Source organism: Danio rerio, chromosome 11 (genome assembly GCF_052040795.2).
Source record: "Danio rerio strain M-AB ecotype USA chromosome 11, GRCz13ab, whole genome shotgun sequence".
Lineage (NCBI taxonomy): Eukaryota > Metazoa > Chordata > Actinopteri > Cypriniformes > Danionidae > Danio > Danio rerio.
The window spans coordinates 24993258-25014266 of NC_141031.1; the positions used below are offsets into that span (position 1 = coordinate 24993258).

The 21009-nt window shown below is 39.1% G+C and overlaps 1 protein-coding gene and 1 long non-coding RNA gene across 34 annotated transcripts in view; one reads left to right on the forward strand and one right to left on the reverse strand.

Annotated features, from left to right (window-relative positions):
- The window catches only part of ppfia4 (PTPRF interacting protein alpha 4), a 204800-nt gene that overhangs the window by 159092 nt on the left and 24699 nt on the right, over positions 1-21009 (forward strand). For 11 of the 33 annotated variants that reach the window (XM_087271647.1, XM_087271649.1, XM_087271653.1 and 8 more), the window contains 3 exons: positions 1850-2076; positions 13376-13604; positions 18616-18746. In XM_087271647.1, coding sequence (XP_087127773.1) covers positions 1850-2076; positions 13376-13604; positions 18616-18746 — 587 coding nt within the window. 33 annotated transcript variants of the gene reach the window in all.
- The window catches only part of LOC147841783 (uncharacterized), a 751871-nt gene that overhangs the window by 155686 nt on the left and 575176 nt on the right, over positions 1-21009 (reverse strand). The window lies entirely within an intron of this gene.

Consider the following 21009-nt stretch of genomic DNA (forward strand, 5'->3'; position numbering starts at 1 on the left):
GTGATTAAATATTGAATTGGATGTTTTTGAAAATGGAAAATCATGTGTATACAGTTCATAATTTCCCCTTAATATGTATGTTTATAACTATATTTCTTTTTCTATATGTATTCTTATTTCTGTAGTGCTTTTTACAGTGTACATTGTATCAAAGCAGCCTAACATGGATGAATAAAAAAAGAATAAAAAAACATAAAATAATTTTAAATTGTGGAACATTCCAGCCAATCAGCCCGGCAGGGGAGTAGTGGTAGAATGCTAATGTAGTTCTAGTAAATGGAAACTGATTAATTTCAGTTTACTATAAATGTCACTGTTGAAGTTCAGTTTAATGATGGCCGATCCACTGTTTGGCTGCATATATAAATTATGTAAGAATATTTCTAGTGGTAAACTGTTATCAGCATTTACGTGATGCGTTAACGTGACACTCTTATCGGGCAATAAATAAAATCGCAGTTAAGCTATTCTCAAAGTTGGGTTTGGAGCTGGGTCTATTCTACGCAAGCTAGGATGACTTTTACCTTGGTGTTTTAGCGCAGAAGGGCACAAAAAAGTGCCCTTCTAAATCAAATCAGCAGGATGCCCTTCTGGATCTTTCACTTACTTCGAAGACACTACTGACTACATTTACGTGGACATCTGTGATCTAGTTATTTGCCTAAATAGACAATAATATAATTAAGGTGTTAATGCGAAGTGCTTTCATGTAAACGTTTTTTTGTAATTTTGACTTAAACTGCAGTTCACATTCAATCATGAACATTACATTCATGCCCCCGTGACAAACTGGGGTATTAGATGCAAATAAGGAGTAAAAACTGGTAATAACACAGACCGAATGGAACAGTTAGTAAACACAAGTACATCTTATTGAACATAACTCAAAATTTCATTATTATAGTAGAACAGTTTCTCAAGCAGTTTGTGATGCATTTTGGAAACCGGAGATGAGCCCCTGGTCTAATGCGCCACCTGGCTTGAGAAACCAGTTCTCAAAGACTTACTTTTAGTCATTATTTGGGTAGCACACATATACTGAATGACTTCTGCAGAATTCAGATGAGCCATTTTAATTTAAATTAATTTTACCATTACAGTGGGATTAATCTAGATTTTAAAAATAATCTATGCCCACCTATAATTATTTCACAATATTGGATACAGCCATCAGAAAAAAAAAAAACATGCATACACCCACCAATAGACCCATTCCTTAAAGTAGTTCAAAGTGGACAAAAGAAAGATTAAACTATGTGTAAACAGCAACGTGTATCTCATGTCTACTTATGATTTGATCTACCAAATACAGCTTGTAAACTGAGCACAACTTCTCTGACAGTTCTCTTCTCTGCTCTAGCATGGGCATACAATATACAAACAAAGCAATTTCGTCTTAAATATACATTTAATAGACAGTTTAATAGACATTTAATTAGACTAGTGTATTTCTTGGACTATTGTTAGATATATATTGTAAACATTAGATTTTCACTGACAGTCTAAATTTAGCCTTGTTTTAGCCAAAATGTATACAGTTTGTTTGGCCATCTATTAGACATCTTTTAAACACAAAAATGCTTTCTAGGTATGAGCACTGGTATAACTGGTGCATTTCAGGATCAAGTAGCCTTTTTCTAAACTAATAATCAAATAATGATTTTTTTCTCTCTTTTCTTGATTTCTGCCCCATTGGATGTGTTCACTGTAAGTTAAGTTCCAGGTTTTCTCATTTTCAACAAAACATGTTCATAGCATAATCATGTGTTACTGAAACACTCAAATCTGGAAGTCTGATTAAAAACCCTTTAAATGTTGATTTGTGCTTTAATTCATCTCTTCGTCCCAGATCCTTCCAATGGTGGAGCAGGACTGGGATCGCTCTCAACCATCCAGCTTGCGGGCCAGCCGTACTCACCTGATGGGAAGCGACACTGAGCTCTCTGACTTGGACGATGAAGACCGGGAGACCATATTCAGCTCAGCCGATATACTGTCCCCCAGCGGGCACTCAGACGCCCAGACGCTTGCCCTCATGCTCCAAGAACAGCTGGATGCCATCAATGAGGAGATCAGGTTGGGAATAATAATATGGAAAAATATTTGCCACTTTTTTATTTTGAAGTTTTGTTCAACTTTTTTTACCTACTATGTTTGTAAAAGAGTATGAGATTTTGGATGCACTTGTTTTTGCCAAATAATTTTCATGTTAATTTGTTTTGTTTAACTTGTTTTTATCATTATAAGCACAAGCCTCATCTTAAAGGGAAAGGTGGAGGCTTTGGCATAATAATTAGTAATATTTTAGTGTCACTCACCCACTAGTGTAATTCATTTGAAGTAATAGTGTTGTATATTTCAGTAACCGATCTAAAGCTAGACATACTCTGTCTAACAGTAACCAGACAATTACATGACCCTAAACGAGTCTTCATCTAAAATATGTCATTTTGTCTTTGGAAAGTACAGACATATACAGAAAGAGTACAAACATGATGTACTCTAATTCTTTTTTCTTATAGTTTAACAACCCAGAGTCATTTATACTTTTTATTGTTGTTTCATATTATGCTCTGAAAGTACTGAATCTAGGTCATTTTCATTTTATCATCTTAAAGAGCACTTATCTCACTAATTTGTATTACCCCTCAATGTGAAAAGATTTTTAGAAAAGCTCTTTATCTGCTTTAATTTTGGGAATACTTCCAGTTTTACTGATATTATGATTAGCATGAGACCAAATCTGAGCTGATGTGGCTAAAGAATTTCAGCTCAGATCCACACTATCAGGAGATGATCAGCAGAAGAGAAGCTCTTTTCTTTCACAAAGTTTTAATACATCAGTTTAGTCACCACACTTTTAATTTCACTTCATTTGTCTCCTAATTATAGCCCTACCAACACTTTAAATTTAATAAATTTGTTAAAAGAAAAACGGATATAACTATAGAACCCTGACTTTTCCTAAATGTCTGTATGTTTCAGTCTAACACTGTTGATTCATTAAAAAACACAAATGAGTTCTAAGTATTTTTATTTTTTGAGCAACTATAATAGTCTATAATAGCTACAATATATATAAAATGTTTGATACTTTTTCTCATGACTTTCTTTAAACAAAAACATTTGATTTGTTGAAAAATTAAAAACTATCCTTTTAATGATGCTTCATTATGTTCATTCTGTCACTATCCTAATGACCCCATCAGACTTGTCACAGATAACATGCTTTACATTTCTTGTATGATTAATGTCCAACCTAATTGTATAAAGCCCTTTACCTAAACATCTTCACTCAACCATTTGTTGTTGTTTTTTTTTTTTTAACACTTTATCTGTGTTTGTACTTTTTATTAAAATTATGGCAAAGATTACTGGCATTGATAGATGTCACTAAATTGCAGAGGAACTAAGTATTGGAACATGTCTAACATTCAGTTCCCCTTTGGTTGGGGAACTTCAGTGCTATGAAGTGGATTTGATTTGAAAATCCACAAATAGGAGGTTTCGGTTCAGAAGCCGCTTGTCTGAAAGAGTATTGAACGGGCCAATGAATGCAATGAATTGGCAGCGTAAGCTTGCACAGGTGTGCTTCATTGCCACATACCCCCAGGAACGGCCAGGGGGTATGTGGCGATTCCTCAGGTTGAGTGCGCGATGGCGGTTAATCCGCGCGGCGCCTCTTCTTGGCGGGGTCCGCCTCGTCTTCCATCCAAAGCCTGTAAGTTATCTGCCTCCCTCGGAGCTAGAGCTTACAAGGTTGCGGGCCAGGCTGTTTCCGCCTTGCATGTGATAGCCACCTACCAGCGCTACCAAGCGCAGGCGCTGGCCGAGCTGCACGAGGGTGGGTCCAACCCAGTCTTATGAGCTTCGCACCGCCGCCGACTAAGCTCTTCGGACTACTAAGTCCACTGCGTGTGCATTGGGGAGGACGATGTCCACACTAGTGATCCAGGAGCGCCTCCCCCAGCTGATATGTGCGAAGTCGACAAAGTCTGCTTTCTTGACTTTCCCATATCCCAAGCTGGCATGTTCGGCGACACCGTCTGTGAATTCACCCAGGAATTCGAGGCGGTGATAGAGCAGTCTGATGGGTGATGTCTTATCGGCGGTCCGTAAGCCCGCTCCGCCTGCCATGCCATCCATACCTGCTCCTCGCCGAAGGCGCCCGCCTACGAGAGCTGCACCGCTCCCGCACACGCCTCTGGCAAAGCGAGCGCGTCGAGCACCTCGGAAGCAGGCAGCCCCCCCCTGCCCAGAACGCCGCTAAGTCCGGCAACGGACTGCGAAGCGTCCCTGGGACAGGTTATCTGGAGAAGAGGGAACTTGCTCTTTCCCCGCTGGAGGGCGGGGCCCAATTTCTAACGGCACTTTTTACTGCCATGAAAACATCATGAAAGAGCACTTTTCCACTTCCCCGGATGTGACAGCCCGAAATCTGCCAGTCTGGGACGCTTTGTTTCTAGCTTGCAGATTCGGTGCGTTTCGACAGTGGCTCACGAGCGCTGGTAGGACGGTCTCTTTTCTCCCACCCCTCAAGCCTCCCCTCCGGAGCTTGGGTGCGGAGTAAGAGCAAATCTCTCACCTCCAGCTCTTCCGTGGGACCCGCGTGCTTCCCGGATCAGCACACCCACTCCGCGCTGCCCCACTGCTGGTACGTCAGCGATTCTAGCGATGAGTCCATTAGCGAGAGCTCTGCCTGCCTGGTTAGCGCGGGCCAGCTCTTTGCGGTGGCTCATACACACAATCAGACTCGGCTATGCGATTCAGTTCGCGAAACGACCTCCCAAGTCACGGGTGTGTATTCACCAGGGTCAGCCCCCTGTCCGCCTCTGTCTTACGAAAGGAGATTGCTGTCCTCCTGGCGAAGGATGCAATCGAGCCGCTCCCTCCAGCCGAGATGGAGAGCGGGTTTTACAGCCCACACTTCATTGTGCCCAAAAGAGCGGTGGGTCACGACCAATCCTAGATCTGCGCGTTTTGAACTGCTGTCTGCACAAGCTGCCGTTCAGAATGCTCACGCAGAAGCGCATCCTCCGGTGCGTTCGTCCTCTGGGTTGGTCTGCAGCATTAGACCTGATGGACGCGTATTTCCATGTCTCCACTCTTCCTTGCCACCGTCAGTTTCTGCGGTTTGCGTTTGAAGGTCGAGCTTGGCAATACAAGCCCTCCCCTTCGGGCTCTCTCTGTCTCCGCGGGTCCTCACCAAGCCCGCAGAGGGTGCTTTAGCACCCCTTCGGCTCGCGGGCATCTGCATACTCAATTTTCTTGACGACTGGCTGATTTTTGCCCACTCTCGGAGCAATTGATTATGCACAGAGACAAAGTGCTTGGCACTTCCACCTGTTGGGGTTTCAGGTCCACCGAGAAAAGAGCAAACTCGCCCCCGTGCAGAGGATCTCTTCTCTCGGGCTGGAGCTGGACTCGGTCACCATGGCAGCGCGCCTCTCCTGAGAGCGCGCTCAGCTGATGCTGTACTGTCTGAGAGAGCTCGACAGTAAAATAGTGGTCCTACTGAAACTATTTCAGAGGCTCCTGGGGCATATGGCATCTGCAGCCGCTTCTAGCTGCTCGGATTACTCTATATGAAACCACATCAGCACTGGCTTCACGATCGAGTCCCCAGACACGCATGGCACGCGCGTGCACACCGAGTCTCTGTTACTGCGCTGTGTCGCCACGCCCTCAGCCCTTGGAGCGACCCCTCGTTCCTACAGGACTAAGTGCCTCTAGGACAGGCGTCCAGTCTTGTTGTCGTTTCAGCAGACGCTTCCAACACGGGCTGGGGCGCTGTGCGTTGCGGGCATGCGACTGCGGACCTGGAAAGGTACCCAGTTGCATTGGCATATCGCCTGGAACTGTTGGCAATGTTCCTCGCTCTCCACCGTTTTTTTCCGATGCTAGAGTGGCAACACGTTCTGGTCAGGACAGACAGTACGGTGGCGGCGGCATATATCAACCGTATGGGGGGTATGCGCTCTCGCCGCATGTCTCAGCTCGCCCGCCGTCTGCTCCTCAGGAGTCATCCACGGCTGTAATCGCTGCACGCCATTCATATTCAGGCAAGCTCAACCGTGCAGCCGATGCGCTCTCACGACAGCCTTACGTCCTGGAGAATGGAGACTCCACCCCGAGTCTGTTCAGCTGATATGGCCGCGATTCGGGGAAGCCCAGATCAATCTGTTGCTTCCCCCGAGATCGCTCATTGCCAGTTGTTCTTTTCCCTGACCGAGTGCTCTCGGCACGGATGCACTGGCTTACAGCTGGCCTCGGGGAATGCGCAAATACGCGTTTCCCCCAGTGAGCCTGTTCGCGCAGTTACTGTGCAAGGTCAGGGAGGACGAGGAACAGGTTGCTGGTTGCGCCCCTCTGGCTTAACCGGACCTGGATGTCAGAGCTCTCCCTCCTCGCGATAGCCCTCCCCTGGCAGATCCCTTCAAGAGAGCACCTACTCTCTCAGGAACAGGGCACCATCTGGCACCCTCGCCCATCTTTGGAGGTCCTTAGACGCGAGGAAGACTTAGGTAACCTCCGATTGCAGTGGCTATTACCGTCACTCGGGCTAGAGCCCCCTCCTCGAGCGTGCCTATGCCCTGAAGTTGAGTCTATTCACTGAATGGTGCGTCTCTCACAGAGAAGACCCCCGTAATTTGCCAGATCAGCGTTGTGCTTTCTTTATGCCGAGAGAAGCTGGAGAGCAGGCTGTCGCCCTCCACATTCAAGGTTACGTGGCTGCCATCTCCGCTCTCATGACGCGGTGGCTGGCAGCACCGTGGGAACGCATAACCTCATCATCCGGTTCCTCAGGGGCGCTAGGCGAAATAATCCACCCCTCCCCCTCTCATGCCCTCTTAGGATCTCGCCCTCGTTACACGAGCTGCGTAAGATCCCTTTGATCCTCGACTCAGTATCTTTCTGTCCCTGAAGACAGCTCTGCTGGTGGATTTTTTCGGTCAGTGACTCGTGCCTGTAATTGGGCTGGCTTTCTCTCACGTTCTGAGACCCTGCCCGCGATATGTGCCCAAGGTTCCTACCACTCCGTTTTAATACCAGGTAGTGAGCCTGCAAGCGCTGCCCCCGGAGGAGGCAGACCCAGCTCTTTCTTTATTGTCCAGTTCGCGTCTTGCGTATTATCCGGACCGCACTCAGAGTTTAGATCATCTGAGCAGCTCTTCGTCTGTTATGGCGGTCGGCAGCAGGGAAGTGCCGTATCGAAATTAAGTTTTCCCACTGGATTGTGGATGCCATTCTCTCGCTTATCAGAGCCGAGGTGAGCCGCGTCCCCCGAGAGTGCACGCGCACTCCACTAGGAGCTTCGCATCCTCTCGGGCGCGCGCATGCGGCGCCTCTCTAACAGACATCTGTAGAGCTGCAGGCTGAGCGACACCCAACACATTTGCAAGGTTTTACAATCTGCAAGTGGAGCCGGTTTCCTCAAGGGTATAGGGTAACCCTTGGTGATTGAGGAAACAACTCGGTAGGGTGTTGAAACACGCTTGCTGCACCATTGTCCCTAACACGAAGGTACGTGCGCCTTTTTATCTGTCAGTAATGTTCCCCGTCAAGTGAGCCCTGCAGCTTCCTCCGTGGCCTCCAGCACTGACTTAGCGGAGGAGTCACCTGCTGGCCCATTACGTTGTAGGTCTGCCCGCTGGTCAGCCCGCATTTTGGGTATAGGTGCCTGCTATGCGTGATCCCCACTAGGTGATCCCATATGCTTATTCCGCCACGTTTAAGCCACATAACCCGGATGTTGCTAAGACTTTTATTTCAGTATGTTGATCTGCTTCCAATTGAAACTGAATATTGAGTAGTGGCTTTCTGTTGTACGCAATTCTTTTATTTTAAATGTTTTATTGTTTGTTTACAAAAAATAATACTAATAATATTAATAATTAAGGAGAAAGAAAAATGAAAACAAGAGTAATAAAAGTGGATAAATATTTACAATTAAACAGTATAAGATAATAGTTAAAAACAAACAAATATTCCCCGAGGAGGGGAACGGAAGTGCTATACTCCGTCGCCATAATGACTGTCCCTTAGCTGTTTGAAAGTCTCTTCAGCTTAAAAGGATGGTGTTTGCTCACTCCAGCTGTGCTTATATGCTGGAATAATTGGCAATGAGGCACACCTGTGCAAACTTACGCTGCCAATTCATTGCATTCATTGGCCCGTTCAATACTCTTTCAGACAAGTGGCTTCTGAACCGAAACCTCCCATACGTGGATTTTCAAATCAAATACACTTTATAGCACTTCTGTTCCCCTCCTCGGGGAACGAAGGGTTACTTCTGTAAACTCGAACATTCTCTTATTACAGATTCGAGTATGTGCTTTAAAGGCCACATAACCCGGATGTTGCTAAGACTTTTATTTCAGTATGTTGATCTGCTTCCAATTGAAACTGAATATTGAGTAGTGGCTTTCTGTTGTACGCAATTCTTTTATTTTAAATGTTTTATTGTTTGTTTACAAAAAAATAATAATAATAATATTAATAATTAAGGAGAAAGAAAAATGAAAACAAGAGTAATAAAAGTGGATAAATATTTACAATTAAACAGTATAAGATAATAGTTAAAAACAAACAAATATTAAATTACCATGAAATAAATAAACTAAAAAGGAAGGACAGTGCATCTATTAAATGGAAGGCAAGATGTTAAGAGAGTTAAAGTAAGTTATAAACATTGCCTCTTTCAAGAATTTAGTTTTCAAAGAGCATCTAACCTTTTCCAACTTGGTATCCTAAAGTCATTTGTGAGGCATATTTGATTTTCAGTGAAGTAGAATATAAAGGCTAGCTAATAATGAAGTAAAGGCTAAAAAATATCAGGTTGTTTTGAATTGAACCCTAAAAATGGCTACATTAAGGGATGGGTCTATATTAACCTGCACACATAATTAATTTATATTAAACTAAGAGCCCTAAAGAAAGTTGTGACAACTCCATTGGCTTCATTCATTTATTCATTCATTCATTTATTTTATTTTCGGCTTTGTCCCTTTATTAATCAGGCGTCCCCACAGCGGAATGAACCGCCAACTTATCCAGCAATTGTTTCAGGCTGCGGACATCCATACAAACCCATTCACACACATACACTAAGGACACTTTAGCTTACCCAATTCACCTATACCACCTGTTTTTGGACTTGTGGCGGAAACCCACATGAACACGGGGTCCATTGGCTTCAATGAACCAACATTTTTTTTTTCGTTTTTTTTTTTTCAACTGCAATGTTGGCTCATGAAGCCTCTCAAAAGTTTCTGGAATGTAGCACCTAGCAATTAGCAGCTAAGTTACAGTTGGAGATTAGTTTTCCACTTTTTAAAGATGCAAATGTTTTAAAATAGATTGTATTTGTTTTAACATGATTTGAATTAACTGCCAGCACTTTTTGTAACTATTTGAGTCTACACGAATCATGTGACGATCAAATGTTTTGGACATTCTCTTCTATGGCTCAGAGCAAACTAATGTAAGAGTGGCTTGGTTAATGTTATTGATATACAGTTGCTATAGAAGCCCTCTGGTTAACATCAACAGAAGGACCACCACTCCAAACGTGGAAGCAAATGGTCATATTTGATTGATTGAAGATTACCAAAACAAACTTTTTTTTCAGTGTGTTAACCTGGTTGATGTGAACAATGTGAGCTAGCAAAATAAGCATTGTAAATTTTGATTTGATGTGGACTTTAAACACACTCTCAATTGAGCACAATCTTTAAAAGGATGGTCAGTTACAGCTAACTTTCTTCTCAAACTCACTGACTTTTAATTTTTTTTTTCAATTTGTGAATGACTGCAAGCAGAGTAAAAGAGCTCAGCTGTGTCTCTGGCAGACCGCAGATATAACCAGAATGGTAACAGAAACTGTCAGATGGGCTGAAAACCTCAAACTAAATCCAAACAGTCTTCTGAAGCTTGTCCTGATAGGAGACTGTCTGGATCCCTTTTTGCAACATAAAGCCTTGGCGGTTGAACATCTGTCACATATGACAAAATTTGTGAGCCTGTAAGTTGAATCTGCCCATCATGCTGATTGATTCCGAGTGGTGGATGAATATAAATGGCAGACAGAAGCAGAACTATCACCTGAAATGTGCAGAAGTGTGCAAGATAGCGATGACTCACGACTGGAGCTGTGGGTTTAGCTCATCTACACTCAGACTACACTTCCACTGCATGAATACTAACATATATCAAAAGTAGGAGAGGAAGTAGGAGGACTATTAGTTATGCATTTTAGTTTTTTTTTTTTTATAAATAACTATAGCCACACTTAAAAGTTTAAATACGTAGCAATTTATGGTTTCACCTTATAAACCTTTTAATGTATTGTAGGATGTAATATAGGACTAAAAATTGATGCATTATATTATTTTAACTTGTAACTATACACTGTATATATATATATATATATATATATATATATATATATATATATATATATATATATATATATATACAGTGAATATTTTTTCATTTTTTTAAATTATTACTGCATTTATATAGGTTATCAATACAATTATACAAATTAATTAATGTGATTATACAGATTATTTCATGTAATTATGCTTGAAATCTCTAAATATTCCATACATTTCACCAATGTTGTGTTGCATAATTAGCTTTTACTTGTGTAAAGCACTTTGGTCAACCGTGGTTGTTGAAAAGTGCTATATGAACAAAAGTTGATTGATAATAATAGTTAACATACATTTAAAACAGAAAAAAAAAATGTTTAAAGAATGATTCAAAAAAGCGTAGGTACAAATAATAGCTGTTGTCATAAAACACTAAAGGATTTATTATGAGAATGGTCAGGCAAGCAATGGTCAACACAGGAACAAACAGATGTACGTATACGGGCAATCCTGAGTTGTGGTCAATAAACAGACGGATGGTCAGAAGGCAGGCAGCAGATAACTTAAATAAACAAAACAAAGCAAGGGTCAAACACCGAAAGCAAACGCGTTGTAATATCACAAAAAAAAAAAAAACAAAAAACAAGAATCAGCAACTATGTCTGTGCTGCTTTCAAAGTCCATGCCATCTGTTCTGAACAGCTTCAGCTGTGTGTTATCAGCAGACAACCGTAACAGGTGTGAGTGTGTGGTGCATGACTGGATCTGTAGTCCATGTAACAGCAGATTTGTAGTTCTTTAGAGATCTGTGTTTTTACCAGTTATCTGCCAGAATTAGATCGCTGGTGATTGTGACAACTATAAATATAGGTTTACTGATTATATTTATAATATTATATATATAATATTACCCTGCAGCCCAAGACCGGTTACTCACTAAAGCTTAGCAGGACTGAGCCTGGTCAGTACCTTTATGGGAGACCACACGGAAAAACTAGGTTGCTGTTGGAAGTGGTGTTGGTGAGGCCAGCATGGGGCGCTCAGTCTGCATAAGTCCTAATGCCCCAGTATAGTGAAGGGGACACTATACTGTCAGTGGGCGCAGTCTTTCCAATGAGATGTTAAACCAAGGTCCTGACTCTCTGTGGTCATTAAAAATCCCATGGCACTTCTCCTAAAGAGTAGGAGTGTAACCCCGGTGTCTTGGCCAAATTCCCTGCATTGGGCCTTACAAATCATGGTCTCCCAATCACCCCCATCCACTGAATTGGCTCTAGCATCATCTTTCCACTCCACTTATAGCTGTTGTGTGGTGAGCACACTGGCTTCGTTGTCCTGTGGCTGCCATCGCATAATCCAAGTGGATGCTGCACACCGGTGGTTGTGTGAAGAGACCCCATCATGATTGTGAAGTGCTTTGGGTGTATGGCCATACACGATAAATGCGCTATACATGTATATAGACATTACTTTTCATAATGTGTATGTACACAGTAATTGTGTAACATTCTTGATAAAACACTATATTAAATGTTCAATGTACAAGATATTGTTTAGCTGGTTATATTGTCAGGGGTTTGTTGTATTTTTTTTTTTTTTTACAATTTTAGTATTTGCTGACAACTGTAACTGGTGTGTTTTTGGTGTGTCTTTTTTGTTTTTGATGTTTTTCCCAGTTGATGATGTGCTGGTGGTACAAAAACAACAAAAAAAGATGTTTTTTTTTTTTTGTTTTTTTTTTGCAAAAAGTACAGCAGATGTGCCTACTGCTCTTCAGAGATACTTGAGTTTGGCTTTGTAGAGAAGTGTGTTCTGTAGAGCGTTTGTGCTGTCCAGGGATGTTTGTGTGTGTTTAATGTTGGAGTTGTTGGCAGCTCTTTCTCTCTCTCTCTCTTTCCCCTAGCGATTTTCTTGTAAAAAACTAAATTGAGCTGAGAAATGGACAGCATATAGTAGGGCTGGACGATTTGGCCTAAAATCTCGATTAATTGAACATTTTAATTCAATTACAATTAATGAATGATTATTTATTTATTACATGTTTAGGCACTCATAGTTCACTGGTAAATTATGAACAGTAAATTTGCTCACATATTACAAGTGAGGGATTTTTGAATGAAGGGTGCATGTCTTAATTTTCAAAAAAAATGCACCCGCTATCTACTATCTGTGATTATTTGTTAAGCATCTACAATGAACGACTGAAATTAAAACACACATTGTCTAAAATGTGGCTCTTCACACCGCCCACCCTCATCACCTCTACCAAACTGACCTATCACAAGGCTTGTGCTATGTTTCGCTGTGACATATAGTTATATAATAACTATAAATCATAATAAAACAAGTATAAATTAGCCTTAGCAGAGCAGGGTCACTTTACTCCACACACGGTAGGGAAAGTAATTGAAAAAATTCACCTGGAAAAGTTTTAATTACTTTTCGATTAATTGGGCAGTCCTAGCATATAGTGTTAGTTTTTTTTAAAAAACATGGTTAAATCAAGAACTAAAGTTTATTTTAATTATTACAAATTAATAAATTAAATTAATATTTAAAAAAAAATTTAAAGAGTAGTTTTTGAGGAGTTGTTTGTTTACAAATGAATTGATCGAAATATTATAATGTTTGGTAACACTTTACAATAAGGTTGTATTAGTTAATGTTACTTACTGCATTTACTGACATGAACAATACATTTATTACAGTGTTTGTTCATGTTAGGAAATAAAAATACAGTTGTCCGTTGTTATTTCTTGCTAACCCACAGTGCATTCACTAATGTTAACAAGCATACGCTTGTATTTTAATAATGCACTAGTAAATATTGGACTATGATTAATAAACGCTTTACAAGTATTGTTTTTGTTTTATGTAATAAATACATAAACTAATGAAACGTTATAGTAAACTTTGACTGTTTGTCTTAATTATTGGATTTGAATAATTTTTGTAAATAAAGTGCTCGTAAAAATCATATCTCTCTGCTTCTGTTTCAGGATGATCCAGGTGGAGAGGGAATCCGCAGAGCTCCGGGCGGATGAGATTGAGAGTCGAGTGAACAGCGGCAGCATGGACGGCCTGAATGTGACACTGCGGCCGCGCTCCTCCATCCCTACATCCGTTACTGCGCTCTCGCTCGCCAGTTCATCACCTCCTGTCAGCGGCCGATCCACACCCAAACTGACGTCCGGATCCACCGCCCATGAGTTGGGCATCATGACCTTGGTGATCTTTTACAGAGCTTTGATTTCCTATTAACCTTCACTCAAAAATTACTGAAGCTGCTTATTCAAACTACTTATTTAAAATGAGTTGAAACAACACAATTCTTAGGGTTTTTTTGGGGACAACTTAAGTTTTTATGTTCAAACCACTTAATTTGTCAAAATGATTATGTTTTGCAACAAAATTAAAGAATTGTGTGGAACCCAGCATTTTTCACAGTGTTCTTAAATGGATTTTGCACCCAAAAATGAACATTTATTCCCTTCAATCAGCCTCAACTGGTTTTAAACCTGTTTGAAATTTTTTTCTGTTGAAGAGAAAAATAAGATATTTTTTAAGAATACAGTGGTCCTTTGTTATTCGCGGGAGTTACTTTGTAAAAATAACCCACAATTGGCGAAATCCATGAAGTAGTCAGCTTTATTTCTTTACAAATAGATGTTAAAACGCTGTAAAATGGTACACACTTGATACACTTTTCTCAGACGAGCATTAACATTTTCGTACTTTTCTCTCTTGTTTAAACGCTCTCAAAGTTCAAACTTTCATAGAAAAATAAGTCCAGTAGAATGAAACTACAAGATCAAAACCTGTTGTCAGGTGCAAACATTTATCGCTGTCAGCTTTTGTGTGAATAATGTTGGCATCCAGCATAATGTTCTTTTTCCTGCAGTCACTGATTCACAAAACTAAAGCAGACTCCATCCTTTAGGGGATCGCACACCGCATGCGCTGCGCACATGACAGTTAAAAGTAACACACACGGAACACACACATTCGCATGTTATTTAAAATGAAATTATTCAGATGGCGCTCTGTGGCATAGTGGAAATACGAACAGTGTCTACAGTGCCCGCGCTATTGTTGTGTATTGGAAGTAATCCAATAAGCCTCAATGGAGCCGCCATTTTAGTACAGGATAGCACTCCTTTGAAATGAATGTGAGACCGACGTGCAGTGGATGACTGTGGCCATCCAGAGCTAGAGATACACACATATATAGATATATCTATGATCGAGAGTTTTCCCGGTGGTCAGTATGCAATCACTTTTTATATAATGAAAATGATAATTTTACATCACTTTTCTACATTGATGGATAAGTGACTGCACGGGCATTGCATGTGTGTGTGTGCACAGAAATGTATTATTCTCCTTACCTGGTAAATTTGATCTAATCTGTGCCCTGAAACACATCCCCTCTCCTGCTTTCGCTTTTGATTCTTAAAGAGGGAGCAATTCGTTTGTGAATAAATCTCCGTTATGTACAACTCTTTCACTTAGCCGACAATAATACAAGTTTCTGGCACTGCAGCATCTTGTTGTCATATTTCATTTACGTTGTTTGCTTATTTTATTTAACAAAACTAGCATAAGCCCAGTATTTAGTGCGAGTTGGTGCTGCTTTGTCTATGGTCAGTGCAGTAAGAGACTGTATTATCATCAATACTTGAGCACAAAAGTTCATAAGATACAAAATTGCAAAAAAACGTAATCTTATATGAAATGTTCTGCCTTTATGCTTTGTTTTTTTTTTTGTTTGTTGCTACACCTGTACGCTGCGCTAAAGTCTAGCATCTTCTGATTAGCTTTAGTTATGACTGAGTGCGATTGAATGACATTTGTCCTGGGAGCACTGTACAGATGTGGCGGCGGTATTGATGCTTGCTCAGGGTCCATATGCAATATCTTGTGGATATATCTATGATATAAACCTATGCTTACAATTTTAAAAAGCATAGCACTGTGTGCCGCAGCACATCTTGTGTGCGACCCCCTTTACGATGGTCTTGCTGCACACAGTTACAACCGTTTTTGCATCCTTGTTAGAACTCAGACTGCTAGCGATCAGAAATTTATGTTAGTAATGCTGAACGCATTCTATGTGGTACAGGAGACACAGACGAGATTGATTGACAATGGTCTACAGCCAATCAGGATGCAGAACACAATCGGCTTAAAAAAAGCATGTCAAATTTAACTAAAAAAATCAGAAGCTGTGAAAGGTGAACCGCCTTATAGAGAGGGACTACTGTAATGGAAACCGGTAGCCATCGAATTCCATAGTAGGAAACAAAATGGTATGGAAGTCAGTTGCTACCAGCTTTTAGCTCGTATCAAAATATCTTTTAGAAATAAAATCAGATTTGGAACAAGTAAAGGGTTTTTAAATCTCCTTTTTCTAACACTGACAACACATAATCATCTGTCATCCTGCATTTTTCCTTGTCTTTTTCTTCCTGCTAACCCTTCAGCCTAGTGATTTAAGGAAACACCGCAGGAGAGTGGCTGTAAGTGTGGCTTCATCTCTAAATGTCTTCACTGAACAACGGTTTATTTGTACTATTTGACCTTACGACAGATACATGAGTGACAGGCCAGACAGCCAATTACATTGCTGCATGTTGAGGTCTTGCTCCTGCTCCTGTTTTTATCCATTGAGGTTTAAAGGTTGCTCAAGCTTTACTGACCTGCACACATTTAAACATCCATTTTATTTTAGCCGTGGAAGAAAAGTTGTTGGTATGAAACATATAATTCCAATTACAAGAGTGGCTATTTAATAAAGTTTGATCAGCATAAATGAGTACACAGATCTCTGTTTGAAACTATTGTTTTCTACAGGATGCTTTACGACAGTGTTTCTTAACCACGTTTCTGGAGGACTCCTTTGTCTGTCACAACCATTACAAACCTTTTAATCTGTGCTGATTAGCTGATGATCTGAATCAGGTGTGTTTGGTTAAGGGCTGTTTCTCAATTCCAAGAACGCAGAGAACAGACTTGAGTTCTCGTGAAGAGCAGTCTTGCCAGGTCACCTCGGAAGAATGAACTCGGGAGACCTCAAGAACATGTGTCCTGTGACAAATGAGATGCTGCGTTCTTTCTTATGGTCACATGACCTTCACATATTTTTTACGGAAAAGTATTTAAACATTACAGCATTCATCTATTTATTTTTTTAACCCTTTTAAATATACACATAACATGCACAAAAACCACACATATATACTTTGCACATACAAAATAAAACAGATTTTAATATGAATTAACAGCAAATAAACACCCTTAATGTGTTTATGACTTCATTAAGATTTTTGATAATGTAACTTTCAGTTTCTCATTTAGGTAAACTCCTCAGATAAACAGGTTATATCTCTGAACTTTAATTATAAATCTGTATAAAATGCTACTCCTCACTTCTTTATTCAGTTGCAATGACTTCTAGGACTTCTCAAGCGAGTTTATACTCGAGTCTGCATCCATGCATCATCGATATCAAGAACACATCTGGGAACTTTGACGCGTGCTCCATGCTTGTGGTCTTGAGTTTTTGGAACTGAACACGAAGAAGCAAGAACGCTGAAAAACGCATCTTGAGACACATTATTACATTAACGCAAAATGTGCAGAGCTGGTGGTCCTTTAGGAACGTGATTGCTTTACAATAATATATGTGTGCAAATGCATTAGGTAAGTCAGTACCGAAGACAATTTTGCAGCTAATCTTGGACAAACTTAAGATTCATGTCCAAACATTAGAACACCCAAATAAATATGTTGGAGAAAAATATTGAATACAATTTTAAAAAAACAAGAGAAACATAACATTTTTTTTGCAATGATTAATTTGAATTTAAATGTATTACCTTTCTACTCCTAAAGAGGTTAGGTGACCAAACTCTCAAATTATTGGCTATATTCACTGTGAAATTAATAAAAACATTACTTTTTTAAAAGAGGCCGTACACATTTATGCTGAGCACTCTATGTTTTGTTCCTCAAAGTTGTCTTTGAAGTGTTTTTTATTTTACAGTTTTTAGGGCCTTGCGATTTCTGTGCTGTAGTTTTAATTTCGTTGATGAAAAAATTTTGTTCGAATTTTCATGATGAACAGGTTTCTATTCACGAAAACTAAATATTCTAATGAAACTGCCTTAAAGTGAAGCGCAATTTTATTTTTCATGTACATTTTCACTTTAGAATTCCTCCATGTGAGCTATCAAAGCCAAGATAACAAATTATTATTTGCCAGTCATATGTCATTACTCTACTTATTGACTGCTATACAGCTGGGCACCATGTACTGCAACACCAACAGTAAAGCTTGGTAAAGACTGACATTGCAGAGTGGACTTAAACTATTTTAATCCCTTTCAAAGATTTAATGACATGAAACTAGTAGTTAGTGGTAGTAGCTAGTAGTTTGCACGGTAAAATAAAGGGTTTACTAAATAATTGCAAAATCCTGCATTTTCAGTAGTCGAAACATAATTTTACATATTACTAATTGTTGGTCTTCAATGCAAAAGATTTTAGTGACACTGTGTTATTTAAAAGTTAGAATATTTTGTATAAATAAATGTATATAATATTTTAATTAAATTCTGCTTAAATTAAATCTAGAGTAGAATTAGTCAAGTAAAATTGTTATGAAATTTAGTTGATTAAAACTAGACTAAAACTAAAATGGGATTTTTCTCAAAAGACTGAGACTGAAACTGAATAAAAATTTGCTGTCAAATTTAACATCGCTGTGCAGTGGAAATGCAGATGTAATCACCAAATCCAGGGTGTCCGTGGGGTCTTAAAAAGTCTTAAATCTCAAAAGGTAAAATTTCATTCACAATGGTCTTCTCTCAAACTCTCAAATTTAACTGGCTGAAACCCTGTAAATCGTGTCATATAATGAAATTACTTGTATACATTATATATGCTGTTTCATTTGGTGTTAATTAATCATTCTGAGTATATCACAACGTCATAATTCTTTACATCAGTAAGCAATCTAATTTGTACTGTCTTTTTTAACACTGATAGAAAACCCACCCTTGAAAATTAGTGAACATGCTGTCGTAAGGTCATTGATTTATGTGAGGATGAAACTTAATATTGGTGTTTGTGTGTGTATTTATTTATTAGATGTACTGTGTGTTCAGTGTGCAGTACTGTAGGTATGTGCTGTCATTAGCTCGCTATCATGTTTATTTTGTTGGTGTTTTTGTCCCAGTCCCCTGTGGAGGCCCGTGAGGACAAGGCCACCATCAAGTGTGAGACATCGCCCCCGTCGTCGCCCCGCAGTCTCCGAATAGACCAAATGAACTTCGCTCAGCTCACAGGAAGCCTTGAGGATGGCAGAGGGTAAACACACACACACACACACCATCACATTTCAGGTGCTAATAGACCAGACATCATTTACCCAGCAGGCACACAAAACTAGTTCATTACTGTCAGCTTGACTTGGATCACGTCACGTCAAACCTGATTTGTCCTGTAAAACAGCTCAATGTGCGTCTAGCATGTGCTTTTTGTGCTAATTGATTTTTAAATATCAATTTAAAGCTGTGAATTATTGTATTATAATGTGTAGCAACTGTAAAAATTGGAAAAAGTGAACATGATAAATATATGGATATAATAGGTAAAAATAATTCCAGTTTTTTATACAAAACACACACACGCACACACACACACACAAATCATGCATTACTTAATTATATAAAATCTGTTTGTAAAAAAAAAAAAGCTACAGTTGAAGTCAGAAGTCAGAATTATTAGCCCTCTGAATTACTTTTTCTTTTTTAAATATTCCCCGAATGATGTTTAAAAGAGCAAGCAAAATTACACAGTCTCACAGTATAATATTTTTTCTTTAGAAAGTCTTATTTGTTTTATTTCGGCTAAAATAAAAGCAGTTTTTTATTTTTTATTTTTTAACATTTTAAGGACAAAATTATTAGCCCCTTTAGGTTATATATATTTTTTCGATAGTCTCCAGAACAAACAATAAATTAAATAAATAAATATTACAATAAATTGCCTATTTACCCTAACCTGCCTAGTTATCTTAATTAACCTAGTTAAGCCTTTAAATTTCACTTTAAGCTGTATAAAAGTGTCTTGAAAAATATCTAGTCAAATGTACTGTCATCATGGCAAAGATCAAATAAATCAGTTATTAGAGATGAGTTATTAAAACTATTATGTTTAGAAATTTGGAAACACAAATTGGGAAAAAAATAAACAGGGGGGCTGATAATTCAGGAGGGCTAATAATTCTATATTAGTATATTAGTACATTTTATTTTATTTTATTTTATTTTATTTTATTTTATTTTTGGTGTGGTCAGAGATAAATTTGGTAAATCCTTAGTGTTGAGCCCTGAAAAGTCATGTGAAATAAACTAACTGCAATGCAACACTACGAAACCATAACCCATTTTCTCATGCATACTAAGCAAGTTCATACACAAAAAAAAAAAAAAAAAAGTGAAATTAATGAGGAGGCTTGTGGACAGAAAACAAAGTCTAAATCAAGTCATTTTAGCGAGTCAAAGTCAAATTTATGCATATAAAATATATTTTCCCAACAACAGAATTGTGGCTAGCAAAAACAGCGAGTGGCTAGTAATGTTGGAAAATTACTAGCCACAGTGGCTGGTGATCAAAAAAGTTAATATCAAGCCCTGAATATATATATATATATATATTGCACTGTACACAATTTCACATTTGAATACACAATAAATAAATCACAGTGTACTTTCCTATCTAACATGTATTCCTCATGTTTGGCCATCAGCGATGCAGTGTTTTTAATTATGTTCTTCCAGATGTTTCCTCTAGAGGACTGTTTGAGGTTTTCCCTGTATATTGTGTTTTTACACGGACAGTTTTAATGAACTACCGTGGGCATTGACAAACCAATTCATGCTTTTGTAGTCTGGTTAATTGAATTTTAATAAGCTGTCCTGCCTTTTCAAACTAATGCACATTGATTTGGATCAAAGTGAGAAATCAAACCCGATTTGTTCTTCTTTTAGTTTCTCTCTTTTCGCTATTCCCACATCCCTGTTAAACTGCGTCTCGGAGCAGTTCATCTTTATTTAGGATTTAATGCTTCACACAGATTCACGGTGATGTTGGGGAGGAGAGATTTCATTACAGCTCAATTGGCTTCGATAGATCTGAATGAGAAGGCAGGGATAAAAAAGGCATTTCTCAGCGAGGCTGGTGACCAGAAACCATCAGTCAATGTAAAAGCAGTTTTCGCATATAACACTTTTTGATTTCCGCTTGCAAAAGAGTTTTCTTATATTTGCATAATTCAGATTGACAACTTTAATAGCTATTTAATGCCTTAATTTTTTTTAAAATTAGTGACATTAATAATTTTAAGTGATGTAAATAAGTGATACAATTAATTAGTTATACATTTAAGAAGTTACCAAGTAATACATTTATTACAGTTGTGAAATTTTTCCATTACTGTTCCTCCTGAAATGCAGTATCCAGCTATATCAGCTGATGGATTAGTCAAGCTAAATATTAAAGAAACGTGTAGTAAAAATGAATGACTTCTCTGCAAATTTGTGTTTTTGTGGATCCTTAAAAAACGTTT